At 48.5% G+C, this 18146-nt stretch overlaps 6 protein-coding genes across 6 annotated transcripts; 5 read left to right on the forward strand and 1 right to left on the reverse strand.

Annotated features, from left to right (window-relative positions):
- Positions 1 to 491: 491 nt before the first annotated feature.
- BDV37DRAFT_283712 (phosphatidylethanolamine N-methyltransferase) lies at positions 492 to 6410 on the reverse strand (the record flags this gene model as incomplete). Its single annotated transcript, XM_032087351.1, has 6 exons — positions 492 to 1327; positions 1392 to 1513; positions 3253 to 3305; positions 3370 to 3460; positions 3523 to 6109; positions 6230 to 6410. 6 exons carry the CDS (start codon positions 6408 to 6410, stop codon positions 492 to 494), a joined length of 3870 nt encoding a protein of 1289 aa, XP_031940790.1.
- Positions 6411 to 7001: 591 nt separating this feature from the next.
- On the forward strand, positions 7002 to 8144 carry BDV37DRAFT_250138 (uncharacterized protein). The gene has a single exon (XM_032082163.1). It carries the CDS (start codon positions 7282 to 7284, stop codon positions 7522 to 7524), a length of 243 nt encoding a protein of 80 aa, XP_031940791.1. The 5' UTR covers positions 7002 to 7281; the 3' UTR covers positions 7525 to 8144.
- A 570-nt stretch (positions 8145 to 8714) lies between these two features.
- On the forward strand, positions 8715 to 9746 carry nbp35 (Fe-S cluster-binding ATPase; the record flags this gene model as incomplete). The annotated part of the gene is made up of 2 exons (XM_032084811.1): positions 8715 to 8745; positions 8794 to 9746. The coding sequence occupies 2 exons, from the start codon at positions 8715 to 8717 to the stop codon at positions 9744 to 9746; spliced, it is 984 nt and encodes a 327-aa protein (XP_031940792.1).
- Positions 9747 to 11380: 1634 nt separating this feature from the next.
- Positions 11381 to 13309, forward strand: BDV37DRAFT_135360 (pepsin-like aspartic protease). Its single transcript, XM_032078766.1, has 3 exons — positions 11381 to 11893; positions 11951 to 12714; positions 12765 to 13309. Exons 1-3 carry the CDS (start codon positions 11508 to 11510, stop codon positions 12890 to 12892), a joined length of 1278 nt encoding a protein of 425 aa, XP_031940793.1. The 5' UTR covers positions 11381 to 11507; the 3' UTR covers positions 12893 to 13309.
- Positions 13172 to 15318, forward strand: BDV37DRAFT_135395 (putative cofactor for methionyl- and glutamyl-tRNA synthetases). Its single transcript, XM_032078767.1, has one exon. It carries the CDS (start codon positions 13599 to 13601, stop codon positions 14919 to 14921), a length of 1323 nt encoding a protein of 440 aa, XP_031940794.1. The 5' UTR covers positions 13172 to 13598; the 3' UTR covers positions 14922 to 15318.
- Positions 15319 to 15404: 86 nt separating this feature from the next.
- Positions 15405 to 16842, forward strand: BDV37DRAFT_272078 (2,3-butanediol dehydrogenase; the record flags this gene model as incomplete). The annotated part of the gene is made up of 6 exons (XM_032084812.1): positions 15405 to 15482; positions 15557 to 15590; positions 15678 to 15926; positions 16025 to 16111; positions 16167 to 16646; positions 16715 to 16842. 6 exons carry the CDS (start codon positions 15405 to 15407, stop codon positions 16840 to 16842), a joined length of 1056 nt encoding a protein of 351 aa, XP_031940795.1.
- Between the last annotated feature and the right edge of the window lie 1304 nt (positions 16843 to 18146).

Consider the following 18146-nt stretch of genomic DNA (forward strand, 5'->3'; position numbering starts at 1 on the left):
GCTAAAAAAGAACTCTATAGAACCTTTTAGTGGTGTTATCTTTAAATGACTTACGGGCTTAGAAAATTGGGAGGCCCAGTACGAAACTAGTAGAGGATAGGTTTATATATAAAAGCTATAGAAGTTACTAGATGGCCTCTATAAGTACCAGTCATCTTTGCAAATAACCCCTTTGTTTCTATTACTACTTATAGTAATTTTTTTTTGACAAATAATACATGCAGTAGTAACGATAATCTAATCTTACTAGCTCTAACATATTCCAGTCTATATACTGCAGCTATTTCTGAAATATATTCTCAAATGAGTATTGTATAGCCCGAACCAATATCACCGTCAGTCTATTCCACAGACGTCGATACTCTTTCCTACGGATTGGCAATTACGGTACTTCGAACAAAAGCGGACACCCGGAACCCATTTACATTCAATGCTAAGATAATTGACAAAGGATATATTAGAGCATACAATGACATTTCATCTTGATCATTTTATTGTGTAGCACCTCCCCCAGGAGCCAGACCAGCAAAGCGCTCTGCAGACTCTCTGACAGCCTCAGCCAGAACGGAATGCGCTCCTCGAGCCGCATCCACAGCACCATCTAACAATGCTTCGTGTCCAGAGCGCTTATCATCGGGTCCTAACAGCGCCTTTGAGCTGTCTCCCTTGAGCCAAATCTCTGTGATTTCATCTCTGGAAGGCATATAAGCGACCACACATGCGGACAATATGGCCCGGTGTTCTGCTGGGTCTGTGTCTAACATCAACTTCGGCTTGGCTTCACCGTCTTCTGATTCGTCGGCGACAATAGCAGCCACACCACCAGCAATGAGATCAAGACAGTCAATGCGAGCGTCAGAAATGGCAGCAGACGCAGCTGTAATACACCCGGCAAGAACGTTCATCATCCCCCATGGAGCATCATGAGAATCGGGCGCATCGCCCCACCAACGATCATCTTCTGCTTCTAAGATGGTGATAGTAATATCCAGTCCACTCTTTGGCCATCGCTCAGCGACAATTACCCCTCTCAGGGCGGTCTCTAGGTGTACGCCAAGATCACGTTCGCTGGCGTCGCGGATATGTCCTTTCCTCTTACGGGCAGCGAACGGAGCATATTTGATGTGAGTTGTGAGAACTAGGTTGGGGGAGAATGTAGCAGAGCGAGGAAGCGGTTTCGGTCCATGTACTGTGCAGGCGAGTTTCAATGCTGAGGAGGGGGGAATAAGAGACTTGGGTGACGAGCGTGCGGCGGCGAGAGAAGCCGAAGGTTCATATTCAAGGTAGGCGGATCCAGATGCAGAAGGAATGAGGCCGGTTTTCAAGACTAAGTTTAATTCATGTGAGTCCAAGCACTACATAAACCGTCGCGGGAGGGTAAAATATCTTACAGATTTTCCGCAACTCATTGGGTTGCCTTTGACGTTGTGGTCGGCTAGTCGCAATGTCGGAGGCGGAGCTTAGAGACGAGGCAAAGACTGCAGGCCTCGTACCGCTGGGCGGCCCATTGATCCTTTTTCGGTCAGTCATTACACATTACTTGGCATCCAGTGGAATAATTGATAAGGGATGCGACGAGCAAATACGTCGTTGAGGCTGAAGACTTGAAGTCAACTTGGGAAGCTGGTTTCGAAGCCCAGAAACGGAAATCTACAATTTTGGAGGGATGTTTGTTCTGTTTGCCTGGGTTGCACAAGTGGAGTCGACGCCAATTTTTCCTTCCTTTTTCTACCCTTCTTCGGTTCTCTTCTTCTCTCTCTTCCTTTCTTACTTTCCCACACAAACAACCGACAGGTTACCTGCTTAATGATGCAGTCTTGTCTGAACATTTGATCATCATAATGCAACAATAGTATCTCGGTGCTAATATTACTATTTGTGAGTCTCCAGTCCAGTCTACAACAAAATTCCACCACATTTTGTATGAGGAAAACTATCCAAAATTTCTGTTCGGCGACAAACGAATGGGCCATTGAACAACATGCACTACCATCTGACAATAATCCCTCACAATCATTTTGTTATGATCAACATGCTTGGCTATATGCTCATTAAATGTTTAGACAGGACCATGCAACAGAATTCTCCCACAGAATCTGGAACTAACAAGGTATGTTCCGAAAATTTCTTCTCGCTCCCAAAATCCTTTCATGATGTAAAAAAGTTTTTATTCAGTTCTGCTTCTGCAAATATATTGAAGAAAACTAAACCATACCAAACCTTCTGATTCCATTGGAAGCTTCACAAATTGTCATCAACTCATGGTTGTCATGAAACAACATGCTGACAGCTTCAAGCATCATACAGGAATTACACATCATCTTTACAAAACAACACAACCAGTAGGTATGCAAAATTTCACCGCACATAAATACACCCACCACCCAATCTTTATGATGACAACTAGTCAATCCATTCAATGATCTCCATTGGAGAATCTCCCCTCGAGCTTGCGTCGATCAACACGCAGTGTCTAATACAACGATCCATTCATCCATCTCCCTTATACTGGACCATTTGTCTGCCGTCGAAAGATGGTGTGACGACTGGGAGGAAGGTTGTGGAGTTTCGGATAGTGGGCTCATGTCGTTGTATATCTGCGCTGTCTCTGTTGGTCTTGTATGCTATGCTTGACTTGTGTCTTTTTCTATGCCTCGACTTGCTGTTCGTTTTGACGGCTTGGAGAGGGGTAGCGATTGGCAGGGGATGGGATGAATTAACCGGCTTGGCTGATCAATCCGTTACAACTGCCTTGTATATCGGGTAGTTTCTTACGATTACACACTGCGCTTCTTGATAGCACATTGTGCTGACAGATGGACAGATTGTAGACTTATGCCCGACAACTATATAGACACAGATGTGTTGGCCAGCTTTAGCAGAAATAATGAAATTGCTTCGTGAAAAATTTTTCAATGCGTCGTATTTATTGCTCTAAACTATTTAGTCCTAAAGGAAACTAGTATATTTTCATAATATGTACGGGACTAAGAGTGCATAACTAAACACTATCTTGGATGCAGAAAAAGTAGGCAAGTCTTTCCACTCACTTCCTTGACCACCGTTGCTTCTCAGCCCATTCCCGTTCTTTTGATGATGTTACTGTATTGCTATAGACCTCAAGCAGAAGCGTCTTCCGAGCAATAATCGCAGGCAGACACGACGCAACCATGTCTAAAAGTTTGCCGTGGCTCATATCAAGCATATCGTATCGTTGATTAGAGGCTCACTGGGTATTTTCTTACATCTTACTCTTTCCTTTCAGTCGGGGTTGACGCACCGTTCCTTGACATACTGTAAGGAGCCTGGAAAGACAAGAAGTTAGTGATTAAGCAGCAAGATTTGGGAGAGATATATATATGTGCATACCAGGACCCTCTTTGCATTGCATACCCTCCAGGCGAGGTTGCGGACAGTTCCATCGGCCTGAACAACTCCAGGTGCGAATTCAACACCAAACCTATGGCAAAAACTTAGTATGAGTGCGAAGAAAAATCGGTATACAGGAGAAAGAATACTCACATTTGGTGTACGGCGAACACAACTCGCTTAGCAAATTTACCATCGCGATCCACTAGGCTTCCGAACGACTCGTCTACGGCCTCCGGAGCGATCTCCGGATCCCGATCGAAGCAGTTGCGGATGACGGGTAACAGGCTCCTCTCCACGGACGCTTGTGTAAGTTCATGGTCATCCTCCTCTTCATATCGACTGATGCGAATCTCAAATGGTCTGGAGATTGCCATGACATTGTGCTTGGCGTTATGATGGTAGCGGAATTCGAAGACGCCTTGTGTCCAAAAGAGCTTGTCACCAGAGAAGATAACCTCGCCAGTTGCAAGATCACGCTTGTCCCCATCCTGTTGCTGTGCAGCCTTGATTACAATATCGCTTTTAACGATTCCTTTTTCACATGTCAAGTTATCATAGGCGCCTTCATTGACGGCAATCCACCTTCCTTGAGAGGAAACCCGGCTAACTTCACGAGACGTATTATCGGTGACCTTGTACAAGCCAATCCAATCCTTCTTGCTATGATTTAAAGGTGCAGTCCACTTGACCTGAATCGGCGCACCATATTCGAACACGAGGTTCTTCAGGTCACCACGTCTATCAAGAGGCATGCGAGCGTTAGCGCCCTCCCTACCAGTGCCTTGATCATATTCGGCCAAAGATGATGAATCGGTGCCTTCAACTTCTAGGGAATAGTCCCGCGAATCGTACCCGGCCAGATCTTCGTCAATGCGTGAGATGGTGACACGGGCGGGATAATTCTGGAAGAGTGCAGTGGTATCCTTCACGAATGTGTTGACACCATTAGCGAGTTTCGGCCGTGCCGTCTCGATAATCTCTTCGATGAATTCGAACGACTCGTCGAAGATCTTATCCACGCTGCCATGGAGCTGTCTAAGAGTTGGTGGCAGTGACTTTTTCAAGCTCTTAACAAGCCCCGCATCCTGTCGCAGACTCTGGCCGTACAGCTTCTGCATATGCGGACGCTCGATAAATTGGATGAAAGCTAGGCTGAGAATGTGGCTGAGTAGTGCTAGGAACGTTATGGCTCCGCTGCTGGTGATAAGTACTGCACCCCAGACGCCGGCCAGACCTAATACACGCTCAGGGTTGTTCAAAAAACGATAGATACCATTATACGTCAACTTTGACGAGCCATCAAAAAAGAAGTCACCGTAGAACCAGCCGAATTCACCGAGAGACTCATAGATGCTGACCGAGGTCCAAATCTGTAAACTAATGAGGCCAGCTCCCAAGACATGGCGGAGCAAGACCAGGCCATACCCCCAATCAGCAGGAAAGTTATACATCTTCCATACTGCAGCAATGAAACTGGCATAGCACATGATCATACTCAAATGATATGTGCCTTTCCACTGGTTCCATGCTTCCTGGGGCGTTTCACCATACTTAACGAAGTGCCGCGTCCACGCCTTGTGATTCGACTGGCGATGGAGCATGTACCCAACACCGATCGAGAACCAAAGTCTCCATACAGCAGCATTAGCTACGAAAAGAAATTGGTACCAAGGTGTAGAGGGTGTCAAAACTGTGAGAGCGAATACGAGGAATTGGATAAGGACGGATGAAGTATCCGTTATCCGATACAGATCCAGGTTGTGGAGCCCTAAAAGATTGTGGACTGACTGCGGTGGGCTGCTTGAAAGGGTTGGCGCGTGGGGGATTTGTTCATCAACCGGCGTTGGCGCAATGGGAGAATCGGTAGTGCGGCTCGAGACAGATCCAGTTTCCTGCTCTGCTGGACGCTTGCGGGACGGAGGAGGATTGTACGTCTTGTCAATATGTGGGTTTTCGACAAGCACTAGGAAAGCGAATTGGGCCGCATGGGCGATTATAGAAATGAAAAGCACTTTGTAGCTCGCGGCCATCAGGGAGATACCGTAATAGCCAGCGTAGCCAACCGAATACATTGGATGGGGTGCCATCTCGAAGACGCCATCGAACGTAAGTTCCTGGTCAATGAGATAAAAGAAATCGCCCCAGTACCAAGCGAAATCCTTTACCACCCGATGAGCGTCGAGCTTGACCCAAAGGTTAAACAGCACCAACACGATGCCGGCGGACCATCGCAGGACAGTCATCAACACGCTCTCGTTGACAGGGTGGTGACTACAAGCTATCGCAAAAAGACAGTATGACACGAAGTCACACATCAGTATCAGATCCACAAGCCGTCTAAAGACGAGCCATGTGTTATACTCAATTGGGGCTTTATCGAATGAATAGTCGTTGGGGATCTTAGTTTCCAGCTCCCGTTTAAAAAAGTTGTATAGGTTAGGATGTGGGTTCTTGCCCGTAGCGGGATTCACAAAGACCCTGGTTTTCTCAGCCCAGCGGACCAGTGTTTTGTGGTGAGATTGATTGTGAAGAAGCCATCCAATTCCAGCGTTATAGGCCGAACGCCAGAAAAGGTAGATGATGGCAAAAACAGGCACCTTAGCACCGGTAGGAAGCTGCCATAGAAGAAGTATATGAGCACCAAGGATTGCGAGAACAATCACGTCAGAAAGATTTTTTGGTTCCGAGGGCGACAGGAGTTGAGAGACCATGTCATGAGTCTGCGGCACCGTGAATACTGTTGAGGGGCACGAGTTAGCCTATCTGTCCGCGATGACACGGCAACAATCGCGCATATCCAATAAGGATATATAGCCAATGCCTATAGTAGGGATTGAATCTTGAGAAAATCACGTACCGGTACCATCAGGTGTCCGACCAAATGTCTTGCAGTCCTTACCAGCCTTGTCCTTGAGCTCTACGTCACCGGTGGCCGTAAGGGCCTCAGGACTAAGAGTCGGGGTGGACTGAGGGGCCACATTCCTCTCCCGAAGGCCTTCATCATCGGTTCGGGTGCTTGTTGAAAGTCCACGATCCATGATTGAGACTCAGCAGAGCAAAATGTTGAAAGAGCGGCGAGTGTTCCAGTGTAGGGGCAAAAGCATGTGAGAGGGAACAGGGCGGGTTTATTTATGTCTATGATTGGTCTGCGTCATGTGAGGCGCAGCTCCACCGTGTTTTTCCTATGTAGTAACAGTTAGGTAAGGTCAATTGTAGCTGTAGTTAGAACACATAAAACAGGGTGTGAGCAAAAGGTGAAGAATTGGGTCGTATGGGAATATTTGGAGAGAAGAAATGTTTTTTTTTTTTTTTCTTGTGAGGGATTTGGCAAATCGTTCCAATTTATTCCCTTAGCGAAACGTTGAGACAAGAGTGCGCAAGACAGCACCATGGAGCAGCGCCTCGATCCATTGCACACTGGCAGAAGTGGAACTCGTGGACTGGGGAAAGCAACAGTAGTGGTTAGTGGCCGAGCAAGGCCAATCATGACGGCGGTGCGGGTTCCAGTTGGCAAGGGCAGAATGGCCCGGAATGAGGAAGAATGACCGTCGCTTACCGTACACCATTGGGATCCCGTGAACCCTGACACTCTTTCCCTTTTCCCGTTAGATATGTTCCTGTTTACTTTTTTCTAGACCACCCTCTAAATGCTCAACAAGATGCCTGTGAAGCTTGGCATTAATTTAGTAAATTGGTAACTGGTCGCATGGTTATCTAGACATTGTAGGTGCAATGTATGCTGAAGCATCACGTTCTCTTCCACGGCAGATCCTCACCCAATCTGTTCCACACAGCATCAATCCATGTACGTGGTAGGAGACGGATCTACTGGATTATGGCCTGGTGCGGTAACTGCGGATACAGCCTATCCTGTAGTGTTGCTCACTGGGTACAACTCTTTTTGCATTAATGGAAATATTACCCACGAGATGCTGGCGTATTATAATCCAGGACATGGATAGCTGCATATGCGTATGCATCTCCTTATGCAAGCACGGACGGGGCAGGTGCTGTCTGGAGGGATGGAACAGGAACAAGACAAAGAGGCTTTGCGTACCAATGTCTCCAAAACTTGCTTTTTCTTTATTAATTTATATTAAATATATCTATATGTGCATCCGGATATATGTCGAGGTGTGTCTGTGTGCATGAGAATTATCATGCACCTACATATGCATGCATTCTGCACTTCAAGTATGGATGGCAATGCGTTGGGAGGACGGAGGGATTAGGTTCCTGACAGTGAGCGATACTCTGCCTCACATCCTTCAAGATCAACCGTCGGGATCTAGTGCATTGTTTATTGGGCTACCGGGATAGCCTGGCGGATGATATCATGGAGGTCACTGGGCTCTTTTAGGTTCTGACATTGCATTCCACCCCTCTCCGATATACCGTATTCGAATCCACTGGCTATTTCTTTCACATACTATCGGACGTCGGCAGTCCCATTGCATATCACCTTAGCGGAAGCCCGCGTTCTGAGGGAATCAATCTAGTCCGAAGAGACTGTCATCAAAACAAACGGAATTCGAGTTAGACTAAAGATTTCCTCCGCATGCAGTTGGTAAGTCCTAGCACCACGGTGTCTTCCCCACAGGATATATCCCCTATTGCCCCTGTTGGCTGGTCAATAGGATATTGAAGGTAGTTCCTGTAGTGGATACCTGACATTTATCCATGAATGTCAGATCTGACAAAGGAGGTATCTTTCGCAAGAAAGTACTTCAGACATTGTGCTACATACCGCTAGGTATTACTGTAACTTAAAGACTTACTCCGCCGTACAATCAAAGATTGACTAGAAATATAATTGGAATTATTGAGTTATAGCGTGAGTATACTTAATTGAATATCAGAATATCTGATGCAGTAGGCCCCCACCCTCCTTGTTTGGTTTTCCTTTTTTGCCAGAAACATACTATTCAGTTTCTCGCAGACTTGGGGTTCTGCCCCTCTCTACCCCTCATCCACTCGCGTAGGGTCGGTCGGATGTATCATGTCACATTTCGGAATTTATGTCACCCGCTCTTTCCGAAGTTTAAGCGTTGCATCGTCAATGAAGAAATCAATGCTCAGGTATTTTAGTTACTTATATCTCATCGAACGGGATTCATTGAGGGTTTATGATATCGCTATTATTAAAGACTCCGACACCGCACATAGAGACCAATCGCTACTGGAGCGTTTGTAAGCTAGTAGCAACCTTATCTAATCAAACCCGATTATCAAGCATTTCTTCCGCCACCTTTATCTAAGTTTCCATCAAATGTTGCGTCTGCACAAGTTCTTCATATCCTTTTTTTCATATTAGAGTAATAGTTGGGCGAGAATATTACATTATGTCGCCGAGTCTGGTTGCTCCAGAGCCAGGTATGTTTGTACTTCGAGCGGAGGTAATGTTTCTGTTTTACTAATCAGTTCCAGAGCACTGCCCTGGCCCTGAGTCGGAGCAGGCAGGTCAAGGTGATGCCTGCGCTGGGTGTCCCAATCAACAGATTTGTGCCTCTGCCCCGAAAGGTCCCGATCCCGATATTCCCATCATCCAAGAGAGGCTCTCCCAGGTCCGGCACAAGATCCTTGTGCTCTCGGGGAAAGGTGGGGTTGGCAAATCGACCTTTTCCTCTCTCCTCGCCCATGCATTTTCCGCGAACCCCGACTCGATGGTTGGCTTGATGGACACCGATATCACTGGACCTTCGATTCCAAAGCTAATGGGGGTGGAATCGGAGACAATCCACGTGAGCAACGCAGGCTGGAGTCCGGTGTGGGTAACAGACAACCTAGGCGCAATGAGCGTGCAGTTCATGCTGCCCAATCGGGACGATGCAGTGATCTGGAGAGGACCAAAGAAGAATGGCCTGATAAAACAGTTCCTGAAGGATGTGGACTGGGGTGAGCTGGACTATCTCATTATTGACACACCACCGGGTACCTCGGATGAGCATCTGTCCGTCAACACTCTCCTGAAGGACTCTGGAGTTGACGGTGCTGTCGTTATCACTACACCGCAGGAGGTATCCCTATTAGATGTTAGGAAAGAGATCGACTTCTGCCGCAAAGCCGGTATTCGAGTTTTGGGGTTAGTCGAGAACATGAGTGGCTTTGTCTGCAAGAACTGCAACACTGAAAGTCAGATTTTCCGGGCCACAACGGGCGGTGGTAAGCGGTTAGCGAAAAAGATGGGCATCCCGTTCCTAGGGGCGGTCCCTCTCGATCCCAGAATCGGAATGGCTTGTGATTACGGTGAAAGCTTTGTAGATGGGTTCCCTGATAGCCCGGCGGCGAAGGCGATCAAGCAGGTGGTGCGCGCGGTTGGACAGTTGGTTGGAGAAGACCCTGATACTGTGCTACCGGATGATACAGTAGAGTGATGATTGCATTTTCTCCTTTCGGGTCATCTTTGTTTTCAAGCGTGGTTGCATTGGGGGTTAAAACTCTTCGAGATTTGGGCGTTTTTTTGGCATACAAACGATTGATACCACTGCAAATCATTCGAGGTTATCTAATTAACATGATGAGTAGTTAACTACTAAGTGTGTTTTTGCTTGGTGAGCATCAGCTTCCAGACTAGTGACGGCGACCCAGCTCGTATCGTGCCGTAGAGTATGTGTACAATGTCAAGAGCCAAGTCTTAGAAATGTGCAGTGCTGAAATCTAGGGACAAGCCGGTCCCGTTCCTAATCCACACCATGACGCTCCACTAAGAATCTCTCAGGGCCGCCACCTGCCTCATGAGGAGAGAATCGGCACTGCCAAGCATGACTATACTGGCAAAATGGTTATGTATAAATTGGGTACCCTGTTGATCGACGTTACCCAAACTATAGATAGTTCTTGGCCCTGGTTAGAAAGTGAAATCTCACTTCATGAACATCTCCCAAGCTTCTTAGTGAGTAAGAAAAAGGAATCAATTCGTCTTTGGTGTCTAAACCCTAGCGACCGTTGATTGGACAGGTCTTCAAAAAGGACTTGTCCGCTATTCATGGCTGCAGATTTTATCCACAATGTTGACGCAATCCATGCGGTACGTAGGCAGATAAGTAGGGCTCCGGATCAGTCTTGGGTCTCGGCCAGTCGAGATCTCTCCGTGTCCAAAAGCGCTAGGTTGTACCTATCAGATTTTGTGAAAAGCCAATCATGTCTGTGGAACTTTAAGCGACTGTTCCCCAGCATTAACAAAAGCCAATCGTACGTTTCCATGATTCTTTCTGGGGAAAAATCATCCCTGTCCGCACCGCGTCTTCCAAGGTTATGGGACAAGTGTACCAGTATAAGACTGACTCGATTGCCGGCACCGCCGTGAATGGCTAGACCGTTGGTTGCTTCAGGTGGACAAGCTGAAACAATACTTGGAGAAGCTGATTGGCCGTTAAGTTTGCCACTGGTGGGTTAGCAGTTCGGGTGTTTCAAAAATCTGACCTCCGTGCTTTAGCTTCCCAAGCCTTGAGTGGCTTCCGCGGCTGTGATATCCACAGCCGCAATGCCTAAGGTTTGCCATGCCAATCCAAACACTGACCCGTCAAACGACTGTGTCAGCCATATTGACTAATGGGCGAGGTACCAAGACTGTCCCCTCCCTACAGCTCACGTCACGTCGCTGTGGATTGGCTCCTTTCACGCCATTCAATTCTTGGACTCGCCTTCGAGTGGATCCAGAATAGGATGCTTCCAAGCCTTCCAGTAGAACGATGGATGGTCTATTGGCCCCCTACGAGTGGACCATATAAGCGTCTCAGAAGTCTTGGACGATTACACACAAAGTACTCCGTAGTATATCTCAGAAATGGCTCCATCTGGCTGCTTCTGAAGTCCATGCTTTTGCTGTCATTTTTTCTCTTTCACCTTCCTCTTCTTCCCATTTTTGTACAGTTCTTTTAATTGCTCTCTTTCTTAGATATTCAACTAAACTATTCTAATTCAGTACCCAGCGCCTTGCTTGCAAGACTGGCCTTTCTTCTCAGAGCTTTGTTTTCTGATATACAGGCGTCCAAGTCAGGTACTTGGCCCTGGTATATACCCTTCGTTTCATTCATATACGCTTTCTTTGTAAAGAAACATCATTTTTCTAGCCCCTTTAGCAGAGGCTTGATATCACTCATTACAACCTCAGAAGCAAGCACAGGATCGCCACCATGAGATTTCTTCTGTCTTTTCTGATTACCTTGTTTCTCGCCTGCGGCGTGCTTTCACTTCCATCGGGCTCAAAGTCTCAACTTAAGGGCAGGTCCTTTAAGGTAGAGCGGGTACGGCGTGGAAATGAGCCTGTCCATGGCCCAACAGCTTTGCGCAGAGCATATGAGAAATTCGGTATTGTCCCAGCGGACCTTGGGATTGATCTGGATGATTTTGAACCCATAGCGGTAAAGAATGCTGTTGTAGCGAAGAAAGATGTCACCGAGCCGGACCAAAAAGGTGCTGTCAGTGCCGCCTCAGTCCTGAAGGATGCTGCATTTGTCTCTCCCGTCACCATCGGTGGTCAAAAGCTTGTCCTAAACTTTGACACTGGCTCTGCCGACTTGTAAGTGCATTTCCCCAAAGAATCTCTTGATCCTAGCCGTTGACAGTTGAACTACAGTTGGGTGATGAATACAGAGCTCCCCAAAGAAGCTCAAACGGGTCGTACAGTGTATAATCCTTCTAACTCTTCTACATTCAAGAAAATGGAGGGAGCTACTTTCAACATCTCTTACGGCGATGCCTCGTATGCGTACGGTGGTGTGGGTACGGATACTGTCAATGTTGGGGGGGCCATTGTCAAAGACCAAGCCATTGGCATTCCGGATACGGTATCCAGCGCTTTCATTGAAGACGCCACTTCAAACGGTTTAGTGGGACTGGGATTCTCATCCCTCAACACCGTTAAGCCTACGCAGCAGAAAACCTTTTTCGATAACATCGCCGATAGTCTGCAGGAGCCTGTTCTGACAGCGTCCCTCAAAGCCAACGGCGTTGGCGAGTACGAATTTGGCATACTCGATCACGACAAGTACCAGGGCGACATCGCAAACGTGAGCGTGGACTCCTCCAAAGGATTTTGGCAGTTTGAATCGGCGAAGTTTGCTATTGCGGATGGAGATATACAAAACATCAAAGAAAGCCCTACTGCTATTGCGGACACCGGAACCTCGCTCATGCTGCTCAGCCAGGAAGTGGTGGACGCCTACTATGCAAAGATTGAAGGTGCAATTTATGCCAGCAGTGCCAGCGGTTACATTTATCCCTGTAATGCCTCGCTTCCGAGTATTTCAGTTGGGATAGGATCTAAGCATCTGGCGACCGTTCCAGGCAACCTGATCAATTTCTCCGAGGTTGGCATTAACAAGACGACCGGCGGAAAGGGTGAGTTCTCATCTTCCAGATTCTGTTGAATTATTGCTCACAAGTCTTAGTTTGCTTCGGAGGTGTTCAATCTAACCAAGGGTCCTCGATGCAAATCCTCGGCGATGTGTTCCTGAAGGCCTTCTTTGTGGTCTTCGACATGCGGGGACCCTCTCTGGGAGTTGCAACTCCCAAATAGTTCGGATACGTTCGCTTTTGGTCACATTGATCGACAACTACTGGAAGATAGAGTATAGAATATAACATTTCTGTATACACATCTCCTCTTTCTTCATCAGTGGGTTAGACCCGAGATAAGATCAGATTGTGGACCAAAGGAAGTGAATTGCGAATGATCTCTATTGCCCATTAGCAGGAGCATATCGTCACCAAAAAATAGATTAAAGTTGACAAGGTTTAAGAGGATCTTCACCAAGTACCGAGTGCGTATACTATCATTGTCATCCGAAGATTACTTTAAATAGTATGCTTAAACAAACGCTGTTTCGGAATGCTGAGTCATTGATTGATCTCCTAACCGAATTTGGTTAGGAGCTCTAGAAGCAGCAGAAAAAATGAAAAGAAAAAACACGCCCTTGAACAGCTCGCAAGTACAATTCAAGAAGGACATCGCGTGCTGTATTCTGTCCAACTAGATTAGATTCATGAACATCATTTAAAGAATATCCTTTACGTATTGAAAAGATCCCCATTGTTAGGGATCTTGGTGGAAATAAGTCAAGTTGTCTTCCTCTAAGCCTGGCGTGACCCTTCTGCGGGCCGCAAGAAGAACCCCGCGGTTGGTTCGACCTTTGGGACTGCATTTGGGAATCATTTCTGTTGCCCCTCTTCGTCCGCCCACCATCTCATCTTTTCCCTTGTCTCGCGTCCGCCCATTCGCAAAAATGGCCATCAACTCCGCTCCTGAGTCCTCCCTCCTTTCCCTCATCTACCGCTCTTACCCCACCGCTGTCTCTCCCGATGCCACAGAGACCGATCTTTTGACCGTCTCGCCCAAGATTTTCCCACAGACCACCCTCTCCGCCCCAGAAGAGGCCGACATTAAGCAATGGCTGGGAACAATCTCTGGTCTCCAGAATGCTCTTACCAAGGATGAGAAGCCCGTCGTCACAACCATCCTCGAACAGCTGAATGGTCACTTGGCCACGCGGACCACCATTCTCGGCACAAAGCCTTCCGTTGCTGATATCGCGGCCTACGCTCTTCTGGCCCCTCTAGTGGAGAAATGGAGCCCGGAGGAGCGTACCGGCGAGCAGGGCTACCATCACATTGTGCGTCACATTGATTTCGTACAGAACAGCCGGTTGTTCGCACTCCGGATTCCTGAGGAGGAGAAGATTGCCATCGATGTGAATGATGTGCGCTTCGTGCCCAAGCCTGTGGACCCTAAGGAAGAGAAGGAGCGCAAGAAGAAGGAGAAGGCTGCTGCCCAGAACGCCGGCGCTCCGGCCGAGGGCAAGCCCCTCGTCGTTGGAAAGGGTAAGCCCGAAGCTGCTAAGCAGGAAGCAGCCCCCGCAGCTGAGGGCAAGCCCAAGAAGGAGAAGAAGGAAAAGAAGGAGAAGCAGCCCAAGGCTAAGCCTGCTCCCGCTCCCGCTGCCCCCCCGTCTCCATGCGCCATCGACCTCCGTGTCGGCCACATTCTTCGCGCCATCAACCACCCCAATGCCGACTCCCTCTACGTTTCGACCATTGACTGCGGTGATGCCCCCGGCTCTGATAACACTTCTTTGGATGAGGCTACTGGCAAGACTGTCCGTACCGTGTGCTCGGGCCTGAACGGACTTATTCCTCTGGAGGAAATGCAAGGCCGTAAGATCGTCGCCGTCTGCAACCTTAAGCCTGTCACCATGCGTGGAATCAAGTCCGCAGCCATGGTTCTCGCAGCCTCCCCCCGTGTCGCGGAAGGCGAGGACTCCCACGGTGGTCCCGTTGAGCTCGTTTCTCCTCCTGCCGATGCCCCCGCCGGATCCCGGGTGTACTTTGAGGGCTGGAACGACGCCGAGCCCGAGAAGGTGCTCAACCCCAAGAAGAAGGTCTGGGAGACCTACCAGCCCGGATTCACAACTACCGATGACCTCGAGGTTGCCTTCGAGGCTAGCGCTGTTCCTGCTGTGCAGGGCCAGGAAGGCAAGCCTGCCCTGGGCAAACTGGTTACCCAGGGAGGTGTTTGCACTGTCAAGAGCCTGAAGGGAGCTACCGTTCGGTAAAGGAGAATTGTCACTACATATATCAAGATCAAAAAGAAAGAGAGAAACAATACCGAGCACTGTTCTAGATCAGAAAGTCCGTCGATTATTTATGAATGGTATGGATATAAAATTACTTGCATGCATATTATGGCAGTAAAAAACAACAATATTGAACGTGACTTCAGTCTTCAAATGTTCCATTGTAACTTACTTTTCCGCGCATGTACATACACTACTAAGGTGCTACTACTGGTACACCGTATCTCCCAAGTGATCGCATCTTGGTGATCAATCCCACTTCTGCCCCGCAGACTCCTCCACATCTCAATAGCGGAGAAGCGCCTCTAGATCCGGAAATACCCCATATTATCCATGGATCCCCAACCCCCAATTCCTTTGGATAATCCATGAACGTTATAAATGTAACGTATCTGACCGCACCGCGAGAACCAGATACCCTTATTCATCAGCCATCCTCCACATCGAATCGCATAGCCCATAATGCGAGCAGTTCGCTTCCACGGACGCGGTGACATCCGCATTGACCAGATCGAAGAACCCGTCTGTCAAAATGACCAAGTGAAGGTGACCATCACATACCAACATGATCAATTCATATCCAGCATCACTCCCACGAACTAACAGAAGACCAGATCCGACCTGCGTTCGTTGGAATCTGCGGAAGCGGTACGTACCACATCCCCCTGACATATACTCCTAGCGATTTCATCATATCTGGGGGGGAAAGAGAAGCACCTATCTAATTTACCCCAGATCTCCACGAATACCTCGCTGGCCCCTCAACCGTCCCTCAAACCCCACACCCAATCACCAACGCAACACTCCCCGTAACACTAGGCCACGAGTTCAGCGGCATAATTGAGGAAGTTGGGCCTGGCGTTACGCGGGTGAAAGTCGGGGATCGCGTGGCCGTTAAGCCGAACCTGTATGACGGGACTTGTGCGCGCTGTGTGCAAGGGAGGGTGAACTGCTGTCGGAATTTGGGGTTTATTGGGTATAGCAGTGAGTTTGTGGTAGTTATTTTTTTTTTCCTTCTTTTCCTTTGTGCTACGCTGTTGCTCGATGTCACCGTTGATTCCTCACTGACGAATGAGTAATAGGTAATTCCGGGGGTCTATCGGACCATGTCGTTGTGCAGGAGGAACGGGCAAGGCTGTTACCGAATGAGATCCCGCTTGATATCGGAGGTGAGTATAGATATCTCATGTGATCGATTGGGTGTTAAGTTAAGGATGTATGTAGCCCTCGTCGAGCCTCTCACCGTAGCCTGGCACGCCGTGACGCGCAGCCCCGTGGCAACAGCTCGCACTGCGCTCGTCGTCGGGGGAGGCCCCATCGGACTCGCCATTGTGCAAGTGCTTCAGGCCCACGGCGTCGAATCTATCGTAGTAGCCGAGGTGTCAGAGCGGCGACGGCGATTCGCCGAGACCCTGGGTGCCACGGACGTGCTGGACCCGCGGACAGAAGACATTGAGGCGCGAGTGCGTTCGCTGTCGTGCGACGCGGGGGCGGACATCGCCTTCGAATGCTCCGGCGTGCAGGCCGGATTCGACACTGCACTGAAGGGGGTCCGAGCCCGGGGCACGGTGACGGTTGTGTCGCTGTGGGAGCAGAAGCCGGTGATTGATGCGTGGGAGCTGGTCGGGTCCGAGAAGCACATCGTCGGGTCGGCGATTTTTGACGGTGACGATTTTGAGGCTGTTATTGATGCCATCGCGTCGGGTACGTGGGCGCTATGCCGGGTGTTTGCTTTCCACGTTCTTGTTTAGCTTGCTGACATTGCAGGACAGGGAAACTTAAGCCCCAGTCTATGATCACGAGTAAGATCCGTATGGAGGAGATTGTAGAACAGGGGTTCGAGGCATTGATTAACGAGCGGGATAAGCATGTCAAGATTTTAATCGACGTATCCGCATGATCTATCCGGGGTCATGCCAGCGGAGGAAAGGTTTCCCACATTGTAGATATCCAGAATTTCCAGATAGTATGGCGCAAGTCAAGCTACAATTCGAATCCAGACCATTACAAGCTGAAATCGCAATTTCTCCGACGCAAGCAATGTACCGACTGGGGTTCAGTATCCTGGACGGAGCATGGTACACCCTTGCACGTTCTTCAGCTCCCCACTCAGCCCACCTCATGAATCCAGACCTGCAGAAACCGGAAGAAAAGAGGGAAAAGAAAAGAAACAAGTCAGCCCTACTAGCTCCTACCCGTAGTACTACGATTCACAAGCACAATGTCAGCAAAGGGAACCCACAACAGGATACTAGCGGTGATCATATAATATCCCAACAACGCAGTATAAGCAAACACGTGTTGCGATACGAAGACCATGCATGACACACGAGTTCAAAACCACACCAATGAATACGACAAGCACGACAGCAAGGCCTCAAGTCTAGCCCACGGCCCCAGAACCAGAATGTCCCCTCTCTTACTGCATAAATGACACCACTTTTTGTATTATTTCCAATAACTCAGCCACATTAGCCAAGTAACACGCACCGAACGAGTTTAGTGAAGGTATCGTCGTCTGACAGTACTTTTGGGAAGAATTCTAGCCCCCGTACTAAGCCATCGCGTGAAGTTCCTCAGGTCGAAATAACCTCAGGGTTAAGATGGATCTGTCCAATGGGGGAGGGAGACAGCGCCAGCCGGGTATATTGTTGGCCAAAAGACTACTTGAAAAGGGTAGGGGAGATCGCTAGTAGGGACGCTACGCAGCTTAGGGGGGAATCTTTCTTCTAGCTTGGTCGTGAATGCTACGGTTGGGTGCCGGGATGAGACACGATTGGGACTAAGTAAGGGTTAAGGAGCGGTTGTTGTGGCTGCAGGATGAACAGGCGTTCATTCGTTCGTCGGTAGTAACGGAACGCCACTTGCGGGATTCTATAGATAGATCCGAGTTGATGTGTTGTATACTCTCTACTCGGTCGGTAGTTGATGGGACCTCGTGGGACCTCTGAGATAGTTTTTACGGAGTAGTAACAAAATTCACTAAAGGGGGAGACGGGGGCAGTGCATTAAAGGGGGAGGGAAAGGAGAGATGTGACGTTACTCAATGGAATGAGTGTATGGCGACATCTCGTACGAAAGACTGACTCGTAGACGGGAGTCAATGGAATTAAAACCAAGACACCAGTGCAACAGAAGTCTTACGGCGTACGGTTTACCACGTCGTTGAGGTACACCGTCACTACGTAGTGACATTTTTGCCTC

The sequence above is a fragment of the Aspergillus pseudonomiae genome (genome assembly GCF_009193645.1).
Source record: "Aspergillus pseudonomiae strain CBS 119388 unplaced genomic scaffold BDV37scaffold_39, whole genome shotgun sequence".
Lineage (NCBI taxonomy): Eukaryota > Fungi > Ascomycota > Eurotiomycetes > Eurotiales > Aspergillaceae > Aspergillus > Aspergillus pseudonomiae.

Bases quoted from the DNA above. Each gene is read 5' to 3' on its own strand.
- BDV37DRAFT_250138 (XM_032082163.1), top strand. From the start codon at position 7,282: ATGGAAATATTACCCACGAGATGCTGGCGTATTATAATCCAGGACATG.
- BDV37DRAFT_135360 (XM_032078766.1), top strand. From the start codon at position 11,508: ATGAGATTTCTTCTGTCTTTTCTGATTACCTTGTTTCTCGCCTGCGGC. The intron at 11,894-11,950 runs GTAAGTGCATTT...GTTGAACTACAG, and splicing joins GACACTGGCTCTGCCGACTT to TTGGGTGATGAATACAGAGC. The intron at 12,715-12,764 runs GTGAGTTCTCAT...CACAAGTCTTAG, and splicing joins CAAGACGACCGGCGGAAAGG to TTTGCTTCGGAGGTGTTCAA.
- BDV37DRAFT_135395 (XM_032078767.1), top strand. From the start codon at position 13,599: ATGGCCATCAACTCCGCTCCTGAGTCCTCCCTCCTTTCCCTCATCTAC.